This window comes from Sciurus vulgaris (genome assembly GCF_902686455.1).
Source record: "Sciurus vulgaris genome assembly, chromosome: 2".
Classification (NCBI taxonomy): Eukaryota; Metazoa; Chordata; class Mammalia; order Rodentia; family Sciuridae; genus Sciurus; species Sciurus vulgaris.
Genome location: NC_136462.1, coordinates 82,297,029 through 82,321,248, shown reverse-complemented (window position 1 = coordinate 82,321,248; position 24,220 = coordinate 82,297,029). Strand labels below are relative to the sequence as shown.

The 24,220-nt window shown below is 35.7% G+C and overlaps 2 protein-coding genes across 2 annotated transcripts; both read right to left on the bottom strand.

Annotated features, from left to right (window-relative positions):
• Positions 1-5,305: 5,305 nt before the first annotated feature.
• On the bottom strand, positions 5,306-6,268 carry LOC306653674 (olfactory receptor 4F15-like; the record flags this gene model as incomplete). The annotated part of the gene is made up of 1 exon (XM_079126676.1): positions 5,306-6,268. One exon carries the CDS (start codon positions 6,266-6,268, stop codon positions 5,306-5,308), a length of 963 nt encoding a protein of 320 aa, XP_078982802.1.
• A 9,009-nt stretch (positions 6,269-15,277) lies between these two features.
• LOC306653402 (olfactory receptor 4F21-like) lies at positions 15,278-16,299 on the bottom strand (the record flags this gene model as incomplete). Its single annotated transcript, XM_079126408.1, has 1 exon — positions 15,278-16,299. Exon 1 carries the CDS (start codon positions 16,211-16,213, stop codon positions 15,278-15,280), a length of 936 nt encoding a protein of 311 aa, XP_078982534.1. The 5' UTR covers positions 16,214-16,299.
• Between the last annotated feature and the right edge of the window lie 7,921 nt (positions 16,300-24,220).

Here is a 24,220-nt window from a genome sequence, read left to right as displayed (position 1 = left end):
AGTTTGATTGAGAAACCATACTCTGTGCATTTCTCTCAATGATGAAAGGAAATGGAAGGTCACCCTCTACTGTATTATAATATTAGAACAGCATGTAGATCCAGTCTAATGGAATAAGGTTCATAAAATTCATTGGAGACATTTGTAATGAAGGTGCCCTTCATTTCTCCTCTCATGATTTGCTGACTCTTTAATGTAACAACCACCATGCTTGAACTACCTCCATCTACTTCTGTTTCTACATGTAGCATGAGCAGAGCACCTGTAATCTCCTCTATCCATGATTTTCCTTTTTATGATTTCAGGTTCCCATTAGTAACCTCATTGTGAAAAAAAGGTGATTAGAGTTCAGGAATTCTATATGGAAAAAGAAAAGGGAGAGGATTTTAATTGTAGTGTATTGTTTCAATGGTTCCACTATATCATTGGTTATTATTTGTGGTACCTCACTATGACCCCTTTCAAAGTCAAATTTTATCCTATGCTGACCTTTAATCACAATTGGCTGAAATACGGCTTATAATGAGAAAAGATTTTGATGCATGATTTTTGAGGATTTGATCCACTATTGTAGGGCCCTGTTCTGAGTGTATTAATGAGCATGTCACAGCATATGCATGTGACTCAGCAAAACCACTCACATCTCTTTTAGAAAGTGAAAGGGAGAAAAAAGGATGGACTGGGATCCCTGTATCCCCTTTAAGGGCATGGTACCAATGAATGGAATACGTCCCATTGATCCCATCTTTGAAATGTTTCATCATCTCACAATGACACCCAGTTGGGGATCAGGCCTTTATTTAATAAGTAGAACTTTGGGAAACATATAAGATCCAAAGAATAGCAGTAGGATATGTATACAGGGAAAAGTGGTCAGAGAATTTAAAGGTTCATGTTTTGTTCAATTGCTGGTGTATTTCAAACACTTTCTGCTACTACCATTTAATCATCAGTTGTATTCATTTGCAATTGAGGAAACAGGATGACAGTAGCCAAGTCACTTGTCCATATGACAGGTTATAGAGTGAGCAATGTATGAGGGGTAGCATCTGGGGAAGGTGGTTGGTTTTGAGCCCAGTTGGAGGGTTGTATGATTTTTGTGACTCTTCAAAAACAATGATGACATTAAGGGAAGTTCTATCATTTTATGAATGCCTAATAACTCATAATTTTAAAATTTTGATCATGATATAACTTACATGTAAAAAATTAAAACTCACAAATTTTCTGTGTGATCTCAGTCAACCACACATTACACCTGACTCAGGCAACCACCAATCTGTTTTGTTTGTTGCCACAGTTGTGCCTTTTTGATTTTTTAACATCCAATTTTATAGTATAGACTTGAGGTGGAAAACATGATATTTTCATGTACATACACTTAGTGAAATGCTTTTTATGGTAAAAAATGAGCATGTCCATCACTTTACATACACGTATTGGTTGTGTGAGTGTTTGTGAGTTTGTGTGTATGTGTGCATGTGTGCAGTAGGAATCTGTAATAGGACTCTGTGTAGGTGGTTAGAGCAGCTACGATCTTCAGCTGATTCTCTCAGCAAACTGTCCTTTATGCAATAACATTATTTACTATAATGTTCATGCAGTACATCAATCTCTAGATTACTTGTACTCTCTAATGTTCTTTTTTTAAAAAAATTACTTCTTGTAGTTCTCCCTATTACATTCACCACTCTGTTCCTGGCAATTGCTCTGCTTGTTTCTATTCATTCAACTATTTGCCGTTTGTACATAAGAGTAAGATCATACATTATTTATCTTTCTATGTCTGGCTTATTTCATTTAGCCAGTTTACTCAACCTTGTAAAAAGTGTTCTTTTGCAATTTGCAATTTTTTAAAGCTGGGTATTATCCCATTTGGTATGCACAGCACATTTTCTTTACCTACTGGTCCATTGATGGAATCATAGGTTGATTCCATGTTATGGCATTGAACATAGAAGGGCAGATATCTCTAGGAAGTGACTGATGAATTCCGTTGGTAATTGCTTTAACAGGGAGATTGTTGAGTAAAATATTAACTCCATTTTTAATTTTTGAGACTATAATTATCCACACTGGTTACAGTTTTGCATTCATACGAGCATTGTTAAAGATTGCCTTCTCCACATACTCCACACCAACTTGATATCTCTTTGCTTTTTGGTAATTGGCATTGTGAGAGGAGGAAGTTGCCATCCCGTTTTTCTTTTATTACTTGCAAATCATACAGTGTGTTCCCTTCTGTGTGTAGGTGTCTTATTGCAACTGAGCTGAATCCGTGTGATGCTGAGCATTGGTGTATTGTGTGGCTGCTAAGTGTTATTCCACTGTATTCCCGTTCTCCCCACTTCTCTCCACTTCTCCCACTTCTACTTATCCCACTTTAGCACTTAAGGGTTAGTACAATTCATACTCATTCAGAGTAGAATTGTGTAAACACCGAAATACTGATTTCACATATAATTTTGACTTACTTAGGGAAATAGCTAAGAGTGTTTGTTGTGTCAAATGATTTAAAGCATATTTAAAGATATGTCTTTTAAGGAATTATACTCAAAAAGATGGAACAAGTGGTCAGTATCCATATGAAGTTAGGTCTATAAGTATATTTAATATAGTGTTAATGCATTGTCTTTAAGTATTTTTTTCTAAATTTGTGTGTGCTTACCATAATACCATGGTAGATTCCTTCTGTCCCAAACAACTGACAGATGGCAAAGGTGATAGGATGCTGCTGAAATTAGGCAATTTTATGTGTTGAAGGACCCAACTTTCAATAGAGAAGAAAATGGGATTTAATGGACATGATTGTGGAGCACAGACTAGAACCAACTATACACATCAGGTGACAGAGACCCTGAGCTCTGTGGATTATCCCACATCTCTTGCCTGTGTGCTCACCTTAAGGCAGTGCTACTCGCATATACCCTGCTAGGAAGATTGTAAGTGAGGACAATGAGTCTTGAAATCAGTTTGGAGGTTCTTCAAGAGTGTAGGAATGGAACCATTACGTGTTCCTGTTGTACCATTGCTCAGTTATTATCCTTAGGAATTAAAGTCAACACACATGCAGACATGCATGCAATACATGCATATCCATGTTTATAGCAGTGCAATTCACAGTGGCCAAAGTATGGAACCAGCCTAGGTTTCCCTCATTGGATGATTGGATAAAAAAAATGTGCCACATATACACAATGGAGTTTTGCTTAGTCACAAAGAGGAATGAAATTGTGTCACTTGCAGAAAATTGGATGTGTTTTGGGGTTATTAAAGGAAATAAGCCAGACTGAGAAAGTCAAGTTATATGTTTTCTTTCATTATGTGGAAGCTAGAGAGAGATGAGAGAGAAAAAGAGATCTCCTAAAAAGAAGGAGACCAGTCAAGTAGAGGATGTGGAATAGTGTGAGAGAGGAGGGATTTGAAATGAGGTAATGGAGAATCACACTGGCCAAAATACATTATATTCACATATGCACACGTCACAATGAATCTCACTATTATGTGTAACTACAAAGTACCAATACAAAAATTAAAAAAAAAAATAGAATTTATCAAAATTTCCTTTAAATGTGAGGAAGCTAGGGAAATAAACAGTCCAACACATTACTATAGAGTGTTGGCTGTGTCAGTAATATCATTATAAGTAATCACATTCTTCTACATGGTTAATTCTGATTCTAAATTCTCATTAGGGCCTGAAATATGTTTGATATCCAGTGAAAAAGAAACAATTATTTTGGGACACTGTGATTGGAGAGTACTGTTGTCGTTTGGGACGCATTTACTGCAGAGGGTAGCATCTGGGGTGGTAAACTTTAGAGATCTGTGTTGTGGGTATGCTAGATAGACAAGCAGTTGGTTGGGACCTCTTGGTTTCTGAGTTTCCTAAATTGAAAGCATCATCAGGTAGTGTGTCTTTTCTCAACTGAAAAAGGAAAGCACATGGAGAATCAATTATAATGAATCTACACATGAAAGTAGAGTATATTTGAAAAAGTCTTTGAGTTCTTTTAATTGTTTTTGTTGGTAGTGAGAAATGTTACTTTGATTTATAACTATAATTTCTTAAGTGTAACTAAAATGATGATCCTGTCATATCAATGTCAGATGAGTTGTGTTGATTAGAGGTGAAGATCAGCTACCAACATGTGTGCTGAAACCATAGGTGACCACTGAATTGTTGAACCATGCTCATGGTGGAAGGGACACCTTGCACTGTTGTTTATATGAGACTTACACAAAGCAGAGAACCACAGACGTTCCTCAAAGAACAGAAGTCTTCAGGCTAACACCTTTGTTAGTATTATGTAAAGATAGCAATGATATTTAATTTACACTTCTGTAAAAAACAAAGCAATACTAAGAGAGGGTGGTAAACTTTTATCAGTGATGTTTCTTTACTCCAAACAGCAGAAATTGTGCCTGACACAATTTCTTTTTAAAATGCTGTGAATACTTTGTGTGAGAAAGACAGGACATGCCCAAGAACCAATGCACCCTTCAAAGTGAGGAACTACTCTCAATCCCTTGTCCTTCAGTTGGAAAATATTAAACTGCAACATCTAGTTAGCCGACTAGAGGCCAATTGAGGCTTATGCCTGCTCCCCTTCTCAATATCATTTCCCTCTGATGGGTCCTCAAATTAGCCTCCAAATAAATCTTACCATTAAATTTTGTCTCAGCAAGGAAATAGCCAAATAGTGAGGTGAAGGTGATAGTTGAAAGTTATTTATTGTCAAACCCTCAATATTGTTTTGGAGCTGGTTTTGTAGGCACTTATTACATTATGTAATGTGCTTAATTAATAATGAAAGAAAAAGAAAGAGGTAACTTTGAAAAACATTTTGTCTTCAGTTTCATTTGGAGGGAATTGATCTATTAACTAAATAGATCTACTAGTCCCACCTATGTAATTAGTCATTGTGATATTTCCTGACATTCAACAATTTAAGTTTGAAGTTACTTGCAAACTCTGTGGGAATCAGAGGGGATTTCATTATATTCTATGATCAAGTGATTACAAGTTATATTATATGACCTTGTTTATATTCATTGTTTCTGTGTCCTAAAACAAAGAAACAAAGAAACAAACAAATGAAAAACGAAAGTTCTTTAATTCGGTAGCCTCATTTCTGATTTAGCAGAAAGCACTGAGTAAATTCTTTACAGGAGGAACAGACGTACTCCCTAGCATGAATAGGAGCAGGCCAGCAAGGCAGATGCCACTTTCAATTGAGCACATTAAAGACCAGATGCCAATGTGGAGGTGTCCAACACACAGGTCAAAGTAGTTCCTGAGCTCTCAACAATAGACTAGTCTGCAGAATCTGTCATGATGACCCCGTTTGCTCAGTCTTTGTATTGCTAACTTTATATCTTTGTTTCTCAATGTGTAGATGACAGGATTCAAGGCAGGGGTGATAGCAAAGTCAACAATAAACATGTATTTGTCAACTGATGATGTGGGGAAAGGCCACAAATAGATAAATATGCATGGAGTGAAAAATAGAACCACCACAGTGATGTGAGCTGAGAGTGTGCCAAGAGCCTTGGATAAGTCCCCAGAGGAACGTTTCCAGACAGTGACCAGAATGAAGACATAGGAAAGGAGAAGCAAGAAAAAGGTGCCTATGGTTATAAGGCCGCTGTTGGCAGTTACAACAAACTCAAACTTGGCTGCATCTGAGCAGGCAAGCTGTATGATCCTAGGAAAGTCACAACAAAAGCTGTCTATTTCATTAGGACCACAAAAAGGCAAGTTTATAACAAACAAAAATTGAGCCATAGCATGGATCACTCCCATTACCCAGCTCATGACTATCAACAGAACACATGTTTTGGGGCTCATAATGGTCAAGTAGTGGAGAGGCTTACAAATGGCTGCATACCTGTCAAATGCCATGGTTATGAGCAGCACCATTTCTGTTCCTCCCAAGGCGTGGATGAAGCATGTCTGTATCATACAGCTTTGGAAGGAAATTACTCTATGTTCCTTTAACAGGTCACTGATCATCCTGGGAACTGTGGTGGAGGAAAGTCCCACATCATTGAAGGACAGGTTGGCCAGCAGGAAGTACATAGGAGAATGTAAGTGAGAATCAACAATTACCAAAAAGACAATGAAGAGATTTCCCAGGATGATCCCTAAGTAGAGCAAGGAGAATGTCAATGTGAGAGTAACGTTAGTTTCCCAAGAACCTGAGAGTCCCAGCAGCACAAACTCAGAAACCACAGAGCCATTCAGTCCATCCATTGCTGTGGTCATAAGAGCTGGTTTTGAACCCTGTGGATAGAACATGATGAAGAATCAGAATCTGAGCTGCTGACTCTGTGCATTCCTCATTTATGCTGCTACTCCTTTCTTGGGTCAGAAAGTCTTAGCTTAAAATCATTGAATTGACTCAAAGAACATATAAATCAAAGAGCTAGATAATGAAGAGGAGAGTGATTTTGTAAAAAGAGGAAGAAATTTTGTAAGATATGCAGAAAAATGGATATCTTTCCTTTTATTCCACAAACCCACATTTGTTTTGTCTTTTTTACACTTTCTTTTCCCTCTCAAGAATTTCTGGATATTTACTGTGACATCTTTCGTAGTGTTTATCTAGCCTAATACATCAGTTGACAGAAAGTATTTGTATGTTATAATTGGTTGAGTATTGTAATTTTTTTGATGGATTTCTATTTTCTCCAGTGAAAAGACAGATTTAGACTGAGATTGTAATCTCATTTCACTTTATTTCAGCTTCTGTGTCAGTTTTGTTTGCTCATTACCATGGAGGTCAGGTGTTCAGAATGAATATTATTCACATGAAACATTTTAATCACAGTTGTGCATGGCCATCAACATTCAACTACTTATTTGTAAATAAAACCTTGCAAATTTTTATTTATATATAAGAATTTGTAAATAAATTTGTATTTACACCTCATAGTAAATAAAAAATATGTTTAAACAATGGTCTTTACAGATAACATAATTTATGAAGTTCCCGCATGCAGAGATTTTTACCAATCACTTACTTTTTCTTTTAAAATCACCCAAAATTCACAATTCATGCTTTGAGTTAGGCTCATTATACAAATGAATAAACTTAGACACAGAGCATTGAAGTGTCAGAATGTGGACTTATATCCCCAGTAGTGGAACTCCATAATCCATGCTCTGGACCATGACTGTGCAGGTAAGGATAGCCCCTTCAGGTACACCTGGAACTTGCCCAAATATACTTGCATTAAAATTCCTTGAGCTTTGTGTCCTTTTGCTTTCAAATATAGTAAACCGTTATTCAAAGAATCTGAAATTTGGGTCCTCTCTATTCATTACTTTTTCTACCTAGCCCTTCTTTGGTAATCCTCAATTTTTATTAATTCAATAAAACACAATGATCCATATTTCACTTATGAATTATTGGTTGAGAGGAAATCTTGAATTCTGAATATTTTATATAATAATCCATTTTCAGTCATTTTCCTCCACTCACCCTTAATTTTGGTGTGACTCAAGCACATCCAATTTGTTTTATTTATTGGATTACCCATTTTCAATAGTACTCATGTATCCAATTTTTGATCTATAGCTTTATCTTTCAATAGTACTTATGTATAAAATTTTAGATTTATAACTTTATCTTTGGAAACCAGAGTAATATATTTAAAGATGTATGCAGGATGCCCACACGCAAGTTCCACTTCAACCATCAAGTTAACTGAAACTCAAGAAATCTGAATTTGCAGTCTTAGAATCTAATCCCAGGGTCTCATAAATTTATTTACCATTCTTCCAGATGTGTACTTTTTATAGGTGCACAATTATTTTTAATATCTCTCAATTTGTTGTCTCCCTTTCATTTCCACTGTTATATATATATATATTTTTTTGGCTTTAAGTTTACCCATTTTCCCAATCTTGAGAATTGAAAAGGCTCCTACCTCTTTCATCCACATGTTCTGCCCATTCTATTCTGTTTTCAGATTTGTCTATGTAAAGTCAAATCTCATCACTAGGTTTTCCTGCTGAAAGCCTTTCGTGGGTCTATCACAAGAATATTCTGCAAATACCTGAGCATATCACTAAAATCCTAAGAGGCCATCAGCACGACTTGAATTCAGAAGAAATTATTTTAGGAGTAGCACTTTCAGCAACTACAGGTAAATAACACATCAAGAATGCTAAAATCCGTTAGTATCTTGAAAAAATGCTTCATAAAAGCATGGATGGGATGAAAAGTGAATGGGCCAAGATCAGAAGTTTGTGATGTTCTTATCTACAGGAATCACCTCTGAAATCGGGTCCTTCTTGTTGATGAATTACTTTGGATTCTGCCTTAAGTCTGACATGAAGTCCAGTTTGTTTTCTGCAGTGAGAAATTTCGGTGAAAACGTCTCTTCCTCACTGTGGCACTCCATGTAGAGGGGACTCTCTGAGGAAACTTCAGCTGCGTGTTTTAAGTAGACCCATGATCAGAAAGACTCTCCCTCTCTTTCTCATGGGGATCCTTTGCCACCTACTTTCTCTCAGGATGGTCCTCAAGGGATATGAAACCATCTGTGCTAGATCTGAGTTACTCTAGTCAAACAAAATCAAAAGTTTGTTCAGACAGCAAAATGTGTTTAGAATCTAATTCTCTGGTGTATGTAGGAGGATGTGACACTCATCTCTTTGTTGTGTGTCTGTGGTGTGACATGTTTGAACCTAGGTGTGTGTTCTGGAAGCAGCTGAAGGTTAGAGTTCTGCAGAGAGCAGTGCTGGCCAGCTCAGCATCATCATGCTGTCTTTGTGCTCATGACCTGAGGGCTCACCTGGACTTGGGCTACCTGTGAGTCAGAGGAGGAATTGGGTCTCATCATTCTCAGAGGTCTGAAATTCACAGTTTGATTGAGAAACCATACTCTGTGCATTTCTCTCAATGATGAAAGGAAATGGAAGGTCACCCTCTACTGTATTATAATATTAAAAATAATATGGATTCATTATAATTTTATAAGGTTCATACAATTCATTAGAGACATTTGTAGTCAATATTAAAGTTCCACTTCATTTCTCCTCTTCCACTTTTATTCACTCTTGGATGCGTATCTACCAAGCATGGAGGGCACACTTCCATTGGTGTTCATATACACACAGTGAGGGATGCACGTGCAGTATTCCCCTGTATAAGGATTTCCCCCTTCTGTGATTTCACAATCACAGTCAGTTACCCAATGTCAACCTCATTTTGAAAGAAGAACAGTGAGCTGAATGAAATAAGACACTTTGAAAAAGAGAGAGATCACATTTTTAAAACTCTTTATTATAGTATCTTATTTTTACTATTTCATTTTATTATTATAACTTTTACTACTGTGTGCCTACTATGAATTTAATTTCATAGTGGATGAACGTAATGGATGACTCAGCAAAACTGCTCACCTCATGACTGGAAAGTTAAAGAGAGAAAGGAGGCTCTGGGTTCACAGTAATCCCTTCAAGGGCACACCCCCAGTGACTGGAAGACCTCTCCAACTGTTGAGGATGTGCTTCTGAAATGTTCCACTTCTGTACAATGTCATGGGGCTGGAGGAAGTTTTTATCAAATAGAGTTTTGTGGGGACACTTAAGTTCCAACTATAGCAATAGTATGTATGCATAGGAAAAAAGGTATGTATGGGATTTGGTTCAATGTGCACTTTCAGACATCACTGTGCTTCAGGATCTTATCCCATGTGGTTCAAGTGGAACTACTATACACATATATATCTTAGGAGATTTTTTTTCATTTCTTTGTATTTTTCTTGTTTGACATTTTTATTTTTATTTTATTTTATTTTTTTATTTTGATACTGGGAATTGAACCCAGTGCTTAACCACAGAGCCACATCCCCAGTCCCACTTTTTTAAAAAAAATTATTTTGAGGCAGGATCTCACTAAATTGCTTAGGGCCTCACTAAATTGCTGAGGCTGGTTTTCAACTTGCCCCCTGCCTCAGTCTCTCTAGCTGCTGGGATTACAGACGTGTGCCAGCACGCCTGATTGATGTTTTATTTTTAATTAATAAGATGTGGCTATGATTGTAGTGTCCTTATTTGCTTCTTTCCTCACATCCCTTTCTGTCCTTTGTGCATCTCCTACCTCTTTACAAGTTTCTTAGTCTCCATTAGAGGTTTTCTTTACCTCTTTCATTTTCATGTATCCAATAAGTTACATGAACTGGTTTGCTCTAACATCCATTATCGTGACAAAGGTATAGAGTCCATACATCTCAGTCTCAGAACTTAAAATTCCAAGGTTTGTTTACCTAGGTAACTTCAAACACCTTTCTGGCCCTACCTAACTTAATCATGGCTACTTAGATTCATTTACAGATAAGAAAACAACATAAAAGAGACTATGCGCCTGGTCCATGTTACACAGCTGTGAAGTAGAAGACCCATGAGAGTTAGCATCTGGGGAAGGTTGTTGGTTTTGAGGAGTTGCAGGACATATATGATTTCTACAAATCTTGAAAAAGCAATACAAACTGAGTGATCCATAAAGTAAGTCCTTTCATTCTATGAATGCTTTGTATTATACTTTAAAATTTTTAATTATGAAATAGTTTTTTTAATGAAATTAAAAGTTTTAAAATCTGAAGCTCTACAGCTGTTACACATTTACAATTTGATACCATAACACAATCCAAATATGCCACAGTCTTATCACAGTCCAAATGCACCTGTGGTACCTTTAGCGGATCGAACACCAGAGTCCTGACTGTGGTACCTTCAGTGAACCAAACACCACAGTCTTGACTCAAACGAGGATCTGATCTTTGTTCTCTAAATTGTGCCTTTTAAAAATAAATGCATTTTTGTGGTATATGCTTGAGATATACAATATGATGTTTTGATGTACATATACATAGTAAATGTTTTATTGTCAAGGAAATAAGCATATCCATTACTTCGCATAGACACTTTGTGTGTGTTTGTGTATTTCTGATCAGAGCACCTACAATCTTTTCAAATTTTCTACATTCATTAACATTATTTACTTTAGTACATGTCCTGATTTACTCATGCTCTCTAATTTTTCTTATTTGAATTCTGACCTACCCACATTTCCCTAGTTCTTCCCCCACTCTGCCCTGTTTACTGTAGTTCTCCTGTTTCTATTTATTAATTTTTATTAAGTTTTAGCACATGAGTAAGATCATACAATATTTTTAAGTCCAAGTCTGGTTCATTTCATTTATCCTAATGTCCTTCAGTTTCATCCATATGGTATTAAAAGACATTATATCTTCTGTGTTAGTCAGCTGTTTGTCACTGTGATTCCAGTCCATGGTCAGCTGCCTCCATTGCTTTAGGCATGAGGTGAGATAGAACATCAAGGCAGAAGGGTGTGGCAGAGGAAAGCTGCTCATTTGTTGGCAACCAGGAAACTAAGAGAGAAGGAATAAGGGGTCAGGGAGAAGATATAGTCCCCACTGGCACACTCCCAGAGACTGGCTTCCTCTCATCATACTCCTCCTGCCTGCAGTTTTCCATAACCTCCTGGTAGTCCATTCAGCCACAATGGATTAATCCACTTATGAGGCCCAAGCTCTCTTGATCTAATTATTTACCTCCAGCCCCACCTCTGAACCTTGTTGCATTGAGGACCAAGCCCTTAACACAAAAGAGTTTGGGGGACTTTTTAGATTCAAAACATAATGCCTTCTTCTAAAGATGCATAATATTCTATATTATATGCACAGCACATTTTCTTTACTTCTTGATCCATTGATGGACACTTAGGTTGATTCTATATCATAGCTATTTTGAATATTGCTACAGTGAACAATGGACACAAATATTCTTTTTATTTTATTGGTCCTTTTTAGTTACATGTGAGGTAGAATTTATTTTAATAAAATTATATAAGAATGGAATATATCTTATTCTAATTAGGATCCCATTCTTGTGATGTGCACAATTGTGGGAGTCACTACGGTGTATTCATATAAGTACATAGGAAAATTATTTGGATTCATTCTATTGTCTTTCCTGTTCCTATTGATGTAGGACAGAAGAGCCTGGACAGCTGAGGAATTAGCAGGAAGCAGGATTATTGGCTGCAGTCAGGTCCAGAGTGTGGTTCGTGCCTGAAATTCTCCTCTGGACCAAGAGTCTAGAAATTCTTTGAACTTTATACTTAGTGGGAGGAAATATTTTTTTCTTTCTTTGAACTTTATACTCAGTGGGAAAAAAATATTTTTTTTCTTTCTTCGAGTTCTCAGAAAGTGCTTTTTGAGACTCTACAGGGATCTTATAAGTCTTTACCAAGAAAACAGAGATAATATCTTTCGTAGATGGGGGTCTCTGGCCTGCTTCATTATCCCCACCCCTTCCTTTCAATCCCCTTTGTTTAATCCTCTGAACTTTTATTCTTCCTCTCTCCTCAATTATTGTGGGTATGCTTCCACATATCAGTGAAAACATTTGGCCTTTGGCTTTTGTGGACTGGCTTATTTCACTTATCATGATAGTCTCCAGATTCATTCATTGACTTGCAAATGTCATAAAGTCATTCTTCTTAATGGCTGTGTAATACTCTTCATCCATTAATCTGTTGAAGGGCACCATTCTTTAAAAGATTTTTCTTAATTGCCCTAGATTAACCATAACACCAAACTAGAATCCTTCTGTCAGAAACAACTGAGATTTGGCAAAGTTTACACCATGAGACCAGAATTAGATAATATTACATGTTGAAGAATTGTTCTTTAGAGAATCTTTTTTGTTTGTTTATTTGTTTGTTTGAGAGAAGAAAAAGGAATTTAATAAGCATGGTCATGCAACACAGCCTACTCCCAACAGGACACATCAGGTGACAGAGACCCTGAGCACTGTGGATAATCCCACTGCCCAGGCCTGTTTTCTCACCTTCACCCCTCTGAGAGGTGTCACTCATACTTTATGTTGATTTATAATTGGCTGAATATTTATGATGCTATAAAATTTAATTCATATTAACGGCCAGGAGAAAGGTTCTATCATGATTCCTCTATTAAAAAGAGATGCTGAAGATAGAAAAGTTAAATTTTCATGTTTGTAGTGTTATTTTTTTATTATCAAATACTTCAAGGAAGAACTCTCCTTAAGGACAGAATGTAAACATGTGAAGCTTAAAATGAAAAACCAAAGAACCTGAATATACTTCACAGGCAAGGAGCTTCCACTCACGTTGTGTGACCTAATATTCACAATAACCCCATAGAATGGATGTCATTGTAGATAGGTTGCATTTCTGGGAGCGTAACTTGTTGGAAGTATCAGAGTTGAACTTGACTGAGGTGCACATCTAAGGGGCTATGACTCCTACTGCTAAGGTGCCACCCTGAGTCTGTTCTAGTGATCTTTTTCTTTTCAGGGCAAATAACTGGTTTTTGTAGCATTTTAGAGACTTTCCTCCTTCAGTATCTTTCAGATTCTTGACAAAAATACTTTGGAACCAATGATGTTATCAACCATATACTTTTTAGAAATATCTTTTATTTATCATTGTATGTCTCTTTCCAGAGACATCCCTTAATCTGGAACTGTGGGTCATGATTTGAGAATAGACTGAGCAGAATTTTGTCCTCAAGGTTTCTCTGGAATTGTGTAGGAGTAAGCATCTCATTTGGTGCAGATATTGTTTGGCTGTAGAGGTCCAGGAAGACCAGTAATTATTTTAGAGGAAAACTTCAATGATTCTGAAAATTCTGTAGAACTTCCAGTGTCTCCCAGGGGGTGTATTTGAAAAGATGACATCAAACTCATTTGAGATTTGGTTTAAATGTGAGAGAGAAGGAAATTAAGGGAGACATTAAGATATTATTATAGCCTGTAAAATACATAGTAGCATCATTATATATGATCAGATTATTTTCCATGGATAATGCTGACTATAAGTTCTAGTCTGGGTCTGAAATACATTTGTGAACCAGTGAAGAAAGCAACAGCTTCTGTTTGCGCCATGTTCATTGAGAGCATTATCAACAGTGTGGAGTATGTGTACTGCAGAGAGTAGCCTCTGGGGTGGGAACTTCTAGAGTTCTGGGTTGTGGGTGAACATGTTGCCTAGATGAGCAATTCATACTGTGTCCCTTGGCACAGAGTTTTCCCAAACTTTATAACTTCCCTAGGTTGACATCACTTATCTGATTTCATGTCTTTTCTCAAATTCAGAAGCAAACATGCAAAGGGAGTTCCTTATGATGTCTAGAATTGGAGGCTTTTCAAAATTTAAAAATAATCTATGGGTTATTTGATCTTTTGTGTGTGAGTAAAAACAATCAAGCTCTATCTTGGTGTATAACTAAGATGCTAATTGCTGTCACAGAAGAAGTCACATGACTTATTTTGATGGTAGATGATGGCCATTTATGGTAGCTGAAGTCATATACAGTTCTTTGACTTGCTGAACTTGCCTGTGGGTGAATGGCCTCTCATAGGGGCTGGTTTTTGTGAGACATGTGCAAAGTAGAGAAACAGAGAAGCTTTTAGGGAGTATAATTTTCTATGCTACATATCAGTTAATATTACAAAGTTAAGATGAAAATGTTTGGCACTTTTGTAAGTAACAAATCAATATTATGAAGGTTTTTTAAAATAAAAAAAATTTTTTTATTCTTAAATTATTGATGGTTCTTAGTATAAGTACCAGAAAGTGTACCTGACAGCTTGTACTGGCTTCCTAAAATGCCCAGAATATTATCAGTAACACAGACTGGGAATGCCAAGGAATGAAAGTATCATTAAAAGTGAAACAATATTTCAGATGCTGTTCCCTTCCATTGAGACAATCTTAAATCACAGGGTTTGTATAATCTCTTAGAGGGTCAAGTAGCTTTCTTGGAATCACCTCCCCACTGATTCTTCCAAATATTAGTGTTCCAGTTCATATTTAGGTATTCTTCTGAAGGAACCCAACCCTAATAATTAAGTAGAGCTACTAATCCTAAGTATGTAAACATTTGATTGATAATTCCTTATTCAAAAAAGCAATTTTACTTGTGAACCTTATGGGAAACAGAAGAAATGTCATTACATCCTTTCTAGTGATCAAGTAATCACAAGTTAAATCATACAACTGGCTTGTATCTATTACATCTGTCCCTAAAGAACACCATATCATGGTGGATTCACATTTCCAATGGTAGTAAAAGCAATGAGTAAAACTTCTGTGGAGGAGGAGACATATGTTCAGTGAGGTAGATGCCAGGTTCAGCTGGCCATATTAAATGCCAGATGTTCAGGTGGGTTTTAGAGCTCTAAAAATAGACTTGGTCAGCAAAATCTGTTGTAATGACCTTTTTTGTTCAGTCTTTGTATTGATATCTTTATATCTTTGTTTCTCAATGTATAGATGACAGGATTCAAGGCAGGAGTGATAGCAAAGTCAGCAATGAACAGGTATTTGTCAACTGATGATCTGGGGAAAGGCCACACGTAGAGAAACATGCATGGAGTGAAAAAAAGAACCACCACAGTGATGTGAGCAGATAACGTGACAAGAGCCTTGGATAAGTCCCCTGAGGAACGTTTCCAGACAGTGACCAGAATGAAGACATAGGAAAGGAGGAGCAGGAAGAAGGTGCCCATGCTCATGAAGCCACTGTTGGCAGCAACGACATACTCAAACTTGGCTGCATCTGAGCAGGCAAGCTGTATGACTCTGGGGAAGTCACAGTAAAAGCTGTCTATTGTATTAGGACCACAAAAAGGCAAGTTCATAACAAAAGAAAACTGAGACATCGCATGGATTACTCCTGTTACCCAGCCGATGACTACAAATAAAATACATCTTTTGGAGTTCATAATGGTCAAGTAGTGGAGAGGCTTACAGATGGCTGCATACCTGTCAAATGCCATGGCCATGAGCAGCACCATCTCCACTCCTCCCATGATGTGGATGAAACAGATCTGTATCATACAACCTTGGAAGGAAATTACTTTGTGTTCACTTAAAAGATCGAAGATCATCTTGGGAACTGTGGTAGAGGAAACCCACACATCATTGAAGGACAGATTGGCCAGCAGGAAGTACATAGGAGAATGTAAGTGAGAATCAGCAATTACCAAAAAGACAATGAAGAGATTTCCTAGGATGATCCCTAAGTAGAGCAAGGAGAATGTCAGTGTGAGAGTAACTTTAGTTTCCCAAGAACCTGAGAGTCCCAGCAGCACAAACTCAGAAACCACAGAGCCATTCAGTCCATCCATTGCTTTGATTATAAGAGCTGGTTTTGAACCACCTTTGGATAGAACATGATGAAGAGTCAGAATCCGTGATACTAACAGGTATTGTCCATTTATGCTGCTATTTTTTCCTGTGAGTTGCAAAACCTAGAGTAAGAAAGCATTTAATTGACCTCCCTAAAATAAAATAAATTGAAGTAGTTAAGTGATGAGCAGAGTAATTACACAAATGAGACACAATTATCAATATATTAGATGAATGCAAATGGGTGTTTTGCATTTTATGCTCTGAGCAGACTTTTTTTTTACAATCTCTCAATGAAATGCATATTTTCTTTGAACTCTTTCCTACGTGTTGTCCTAGCCTAAATAGTGTAAAGTGACAAAAAATATTCACACTTTTATGTTTTTGGACTAATTTGCAAATTTTCCTATACTGAATTTCACATCTCACTAATAAAATAGAGATTCTTAGGCTAAATATGTTTAAAACATTTCACCCATTTTGCTTCTATATAACTTAAAATGTTAATTTTGATAAACCTGATAAACCTCTATTAATTGTACATATTATTGGTACATGATGTGATATTTCAATATATGAATAATTTGTGTGCTGATCTAAGTCAGCCTTCTTTTACCTACCCTCACTTTTAACCCCTTCCTAACCTCTACTAATAACATTCAGATCAACTTAAAAATTTTATTTTCCACTTATGAGGGATAATATGTACTTTTCTTCCTGTTTCTGACTTACTTCACTTAACATAATGTCCTCTGTTTCATCCACTTTGATGAAAATGACAAGATTTTATTTTTTTATGTCCAAATAGTATTCTGTTGTGTTTATCTTTAGTATTTGAACACAGAAACCTTGATTGATTCCATTTCTAAGTTATTGTAAATAGTACAGCAATAAATATGTGCATGAAGGTATTTTCTTGGTATACTGATTTCATTGCATTTAGATATACACCCAGAAGTGGGATAACTGGATCATATTGTAGTTCTAATTTTAGTTTTTGGAGGAACCTCCATACCGTTCTCCAGAATTGTTATGTTAATTTACATTCCCACCAACAACCTATGAGAATTCCTTTTTCTCCACATCCTGGCCTGCATTCGTTATTTTATTATTTATATTTATGATAATAGCTATTCTAATTGTGGTGAAATGTCTCACTGTAGTTTTGATTTGTATTTTTCTGATGGCTAATGACATTGAACATTTTCACTATTTGTTGGGCATTTGTATTTCTTCCTTTGAAAATGTCTATTCGTATCATTTGCCCATTTTCAAATTGGAATGCTTGTGCTTTTTTTGGTGTTAAGTTTTTGAGTTCCTTAAAATTAGATATATTAATTCTTTGTCAAATGTATAATTGGCAAATATTTGCTCTTATTCTGTAGGTTGTCACGTCACTGTTTTTTCCTTTGCTGTGCAGGAGATTTTTCACTTTGCTATATCATCCCATTTGTCTATATTTACTTTTGATTCCTGTGCTTTGGATGTCATAACCAAAACATCATTGCTTATTCAAATGTACTGAGAGTTTCCTCTGTGTTTTCTTTTGGTAGTTTCATACTTTGTGTCTTACATGACATGTGTACATATTCTGTTTTTGATGGTACAATTCACCTTGAGGGTCAGGTGCTTGGGCTGAGATTATTCACATTTATTTCATGACACATTATCATCATAATTCATGCATTGACATCAACATTCAGTAACTTATGGCTGTGAAACTGAATACCTGTAAGTAAGTAAAAAAAAATCTTTTATTTAAATGATAATGTTAATAGATAATATTTATTATATGTCTCCTCCATGCAGAGCTTAGTCCTAAGCACACCATCTCTTTTAAACCTTACAAAATTCCACATATAGACACTGTTGAATGGGACCCACAGGATAAATGTAGAACCTGAGTCTTGGAGGGATAACGTTTCAGGGCCAAGAATAGTGCCCAGAGGTGCAGGACACCATAATGCTGCTCCTGACCACAGGTACTGTGCTATTAAGGATATACCTTGAAACTTCACCAAATATCTTGCTGTTAAACTTCAACTTTCTGTGTCCTTTTAACTAGCAACATACAAAACTTTCATTTTAAATAATAAAATCTCTCAATCATGTGTCTCTTCTAATTATCTCTTGCTCTATACAACCTTTTCTTTTAAGCAATCTTAAGGTTTTGTGTATTAAAATAGTCACATGACCCAGTTTCCATAGATTTGTTGTTTATAAACTGAAACTGTGATTCTGGATATTTTATACAATAGTTAATTTTCAGTCATCATTTTCTTTATTTCACTTCAGAATTTAATGCTGCTTTTCATGCCTCGTTTCTGTATTTCCTTTAGCCCTTGACTTCTTGATTTTATAAAGATATTTCCCTTCTCTCCTCCTGTTAGCATAACTTCCCTTTGTTCTCAATTTTTGAAGAGAGCAGACGTATGTCAGGACACATGATTTTGTATGCTGTCTTGATTGTGGTTTCATTTCCTTGACCCTTCATTCTCTGAATTATTGGCCTGGGATTAAAAATGACCAATGAGATGTAAACCAAGATCTTTCCTGGGGGACGTTCTTGAATTAACGGAAAAGCGTTCATGTGGTGAAGGCATCAGTTTGGTTCATCATTTCATTGATTTAAAGTTATTGTTATTTCTAAAGCTGCAACAACTATGATGTTCGTACGCTATAAACAAACGAAACAGTGAAAACTTCAAAAGAACTCAGCCCTCAAAGGGCAAGTTGAACTGCTTGCCCAAAGAGCAATAACCTGTTTTTAGATTTCTTCTAGTAATGTGAAAAAATCTAGGCAGTAGTTTGATCCACGGTAATCCAGATTTTCTGTTAATTGTAGCTCAATATAACCTATTTCTATGACAGATCCCCTCAAATTTTCTCCTTCATTTCTGACTTCTCTATACTTTTCACTAACACACAGTAATGTTTTTCCTCTCTTTTCCCTTAATTTTGGGTGTGACTCAGATCTGTTCTATTTGTTTTATTAGATATCAGGTTAATTCATTTAAAATAATACCTGTACATCGAATTCTAGATCCTTAGCTTTAACCTTGGAATCCAGAGTAAAATGTCTAAAATTTTTTGTGGTATACACATAGATACACCTTGGCCCTCAAATTAACCTGTTAAATCTGAACTCTCAGTCTTATAATTTAATCCAATGCCTTGATGAACATTTTTATCATTCTCCAAGGTACCCAGTGTAGACACTGATGGTGATCTTGTCTGTCCTTCATGTTCCTTCTTTGGGTGAAGTTTTACTTTCAAAATTTCTAAATACTTCTCCTCATTCCCATTGTCATTTTTTTTTAACTATCAGTCTACATATTTTTCCATCTTGAAATTGAAAAGCCCACTCCTTCCATTCATCCACAAGTCCTGCCCATTCTATACTGTCTCTAGATCTTTTTATCTACATCAAATACCATCAGGAATATGCTTGAAGTCCCAGAGCATATCACATAAGACCTGAAAAGACATAGGCACATCTGACTTCAGAGAATATATCCTTAAACAAAATCCTGCCCACCAGCACCCCCCAAGCAGATATATATTCTTAAATAATTTTTTTTTTTTTTTTTTTTTTGTGATGGGGATCAAACCCAGGGTTTTGGGCATGCTAAGCAAGCACATTATTGATCTACACACTAGCCCTCCCATAGATATTTTAATAAACAAATTTATCAAACTATTCCTGAATAAATTTAAATGCTGATTATTGACAAATAATTCAAAAGTTAGAAAGAATTAGGAAATATTGTAACAGTATTCTTGTTATATATAATTTTAAAACCAGTATCAGCATCTACTTATACATGCAACCTTAAAAAAGGAAGCCTATAGCACTGTGGTCCAACAGTGTGTTATGACTAGAAAAGAAGATTAAATAAAGCAATACTCTTTGAGAGAAGGTAGCAAAGCAATAATCATTCACAACTCATAAAATTATCTGCCTCAAAAACTAAAGTCAATTAAATATAAAATATTAAGTCTAATACAATGATTTAAATCAATATGCAAAATATTATTTTAAAATATGGTTGAGATGTCATTTATAAATGAAATGTGCAATATATATTCTGCTGAAAAAATATAAACTTTTCTGTTGCATTCGAAACCTCAAACAAAGCTATGCTAACAGGTTAAAAAAATCAAATTTATGAAAATGAAAATTCTCTCTGATAGTGTATTCAACAACTGCAGTGCTCATTAATTGTCCAGTGGCTGAGTTGCTACTAGGAGATACAAACATCCCTTTCAAAACACAGGAAAGTTTTGAAAAGAAAACACAATGGGAATTAGGGGAGTTGAAACTATTTTTTTCCTGTTAAAGGTATTGAAAAATATCATTAAGTTAAAATAATTAAAGAAATTAATTTGATTAAAACTGGTGAGAAAAATCGAACAAAATCACTAAGAGTTAGAAATGTATCAGGGAATTTAAAATATGATAAAGAAGGGGTTCTAATTATTGGGGAAACTGAAAAAATTAATAAAAAAATCATAACATTCAGTTGCTAAACATGTAGATCTACATTGAAATCATAAAATTGTATGTTACCATACTCCTTATGCCAAAGTAGTTCTGGCTGATTAGTTTCTTAAAAGTAAATATGAATGATAAAAATTTAATAAAATAGATAAGAATTAATTTTTTGAACTCGCAGTTAAGAAGTCTTTTCTAGATTCACTCCAAAATGAGAAGGTGGATTTCAGTTTTAAATTATTTCCTGAGCAGAAGGACCACACCAGTGGTTGCTGAGACCTGGGGGCAGAGTTCTGAGTCCCAGCTGAGGGGACTATGAAGTGTGCAGTCACTCCAGAGGTGATGGGGATCACACACAAGAGTTCTTTCAGCTGTAACACCAATGGTCTCATGGAATTCATTTGAAAAATAATAAATTGTCAAGAGACAAAATGCATTTGTAGCATTGTTTTGCTGTACTTTGCATTTCTGATAATATGAACTAATCTAGAAATATACTACCTATTCAAGAATAAAGGATTGATTAAATGGGTGATGTATACACCATACAGGCCAAACTGCTTGTATCCCTGGATCCTCTGTTTACTAGCTGTGTGTTCTAGGGTGAGTTACTGAAATGCCTGGTGCCACAGTTTCTTCAACAAAGACAGACATTAAGGGTCACTACCTCGAATGTTTCAAGGGTTAAAGGAGTTGACAGAAGACAAACACCAGAAAGGGATCTGGCCTCTAGTAACTACTAAAGAAATTCTGTTTGTTATGATAGCTTTGATGATCATCAGGAAAGAGAGAGAGAATTTTTCAAGCTACGAACAGTGGTGAAATTCCCCCAGCATCAGTAAAGGTAGCACTTTCTCATGTGTCAGTAGGCATGGTGGGATCAGGACATTGGCGTTAGTTTTGACTTCATGATCTTCATCTTCAGAGAGCAAGGGGCTGGAAGACTCAAAATCCTTCACATGGTATTTTAACAAAGAGAACAGCATTATGAAGAACACTTTATGTTCATATCGTACTGTGATTTCAGCTATGAGAATAAAACTTTCAGGATGTTGGCATGACTGGAAATCATGAAAAAGAAGTCACAAAGGAAAAAGTGAGGCAGAAGGGAGACTATGCTTCTGGGGAGAAAAAACAAGTGGGAGGGCAATTATGGAAGAGATGCTGAAAAAGTGGGAATTTTACTACCTGTACAGGCTGTTTTCAAATCATTTATTCTTTATTTTTTTGTATATCTCCTTCCTCATTCCCTCCCTCCTTCCTTTCTTTTTGCATTTTTCTTCTTTCTTCCTTTGTGTCCTTCATCCCATGTCCCTATTTTTCTTTACTTTTTTTAGGTAAGAAACTAGAACAAGGTAAGTTTCACTAGTTAGCACATGTTATGTATGAGGTAAGTGTTAAGCACTTTATAAACATTTTAATATCGCAATGCTTATTTTTATTTGGCAGATGTGAATGCTTGATTTTCCTAGTCATACAAATAGAAAGTGGCAGACCTATAATAAAATTTGAGGTCTTTCTGACTCCAAATTCTTCAGTATAATTTCATACTAGAGATGGTTTCTGGCAGGAATTTTGCTGATGAAAGAATACAAAAAGACAAGTTTTCTGAAATAAGACACTTCACTTTACATAGAACATCCAGAAAAAAATTTTAAGTGACCAAAAATGCTTAGATCGAAATTCATTCTATTATTAAACCCATTTCAATGTCCCTCTCGACATTGAATTGAAGTGCACTTTATTAATATCAATAACTGAGTTTTTCTGTAATTGTTACTTTGATCAGAAGGTAGATCAGGAAAATTCTGAAAAGAACTAGAAAATGTTAGGATAAGTCAAATAACCTATGAGAACCATTGTTCTCCAAATCAGGGTTTGTGGATTTACAAGTTTATAGGACATTGCTTTTTGTTAGTGTGTAAAACTTCACTGTGTGGAGTTTAGAAGTCTCAGCAATTCATTTGAAGAGAAAAATCTATACTATTTATGGTAAGTACACCAACTAAATAACACTTTAAGAGTCCTAAAATCCATATGTGGTTATGCAAAGATGCTACAGAAAAATATTCTTAAATTAATGGATGGAATGTAAAGCAAAAGGTCCCAAATCTGTTAGTTGTGATGTACTTACCCACAGGAACCAACCCTAGAAACAGGTCCTTCTTGGCTGATGATGTTACTTTAGATTCAACCTTATGTCTGAAATGAAGTTCAGTTTGTTTTTTACAGTGAGGATTTCAGTAGGAATGTGTCCTCCTCTTTGGGGCACTCTGTGTGAAGGGGCCTCTGGGTGGAGAAACTTTTCAGCTGGGTGTTTTATTTAGAGTCAAGATTGGAAAGCCTCTCCCTCTCATTCTCTGGGGGATCCCTTAGCCACCTACATTTTCTGAATGATCTTAAGATGAAATGATATCCTCAAGTGATAATAACCTTTAATAAACCTATATTTGAGCTAGTCTAATAAATTATAATAAAGGATGTTATTAAAAATAACAAAAAGATGCTATGATGCTCCAAGGGTTTTTATTCTGTTTTTCTTTTTTTTTCTTTTTTTTTTAAGGAAGATATAAATCTCTTCTATTTGTTTTGAGTCTACTGTATCACACAATTGAACCAAGCTGTGGCGTTCAGTCCTGGCTGAAGTTACATAGGTGGGCAATGGCAGTCAGCTCAGCATTGTCATGTTGTCATTGTGCAAATGACTCAGGGGCTGGCCCACTTGTTCTTCTGCTTTCTATGACTCAAAAGAACATTTGAGTCTCATTGTTTTCAGTGTTTCTTTTGATGGAGTTCTGAAAATTCGTTTTTTGCAACCACATTTTGGCACATTTCTGAGTGATAGATAACAGAAGTATACTTTCTAGTGTATTTTGATATTAAAGAAATAGCATTAAAATAAAGCATAATTTAATGAGAATAAAATAATTCACTAGATGTATTTGTAGCAAATCTTGAATGTTCCCTTTAAATGTCTTCTCCCAACTTCACTGATTGTTGGGGTAATCAATACCAAGTTTGGGGTGCAGCTTTCTATACACTTCCTATAAGTACTAAGAAGTATACATGGAATATTGAGCAAAATATTTAAGGGGAAAGTGTCAGAGGACTGACATGACCAGAGTTCAAGACAGTATAAATCTATAGCAATTGAGACAAGGTGATACTGCCTCTTAATTTAAACTTCAGAATCAGTTGTTCAATAGTCATATTGTGACTTTAATTTAGGTTGCATTGGATATGTAGATTAAGCTGAGAAGAATGGACATCTTGACAACATTGAGTGTTTCTATCCATGAACATGGAAAAAATTCTCTCCATTTATTGAGTTATTCTTTCATTTCTTTTATCAGAGTTTTGGAGTTATTATCATAAAGATCTTGTGCCTGTTTTGTTAGATTATAACAAAATATTTAATTTTGAGAAAACTATTATAAAAGTTCTTATAAAAGGTATTGCTTTTTATTTCAAATTCTTTCTGTTCATTGCTGACATGTGGAAAAGCAATGGA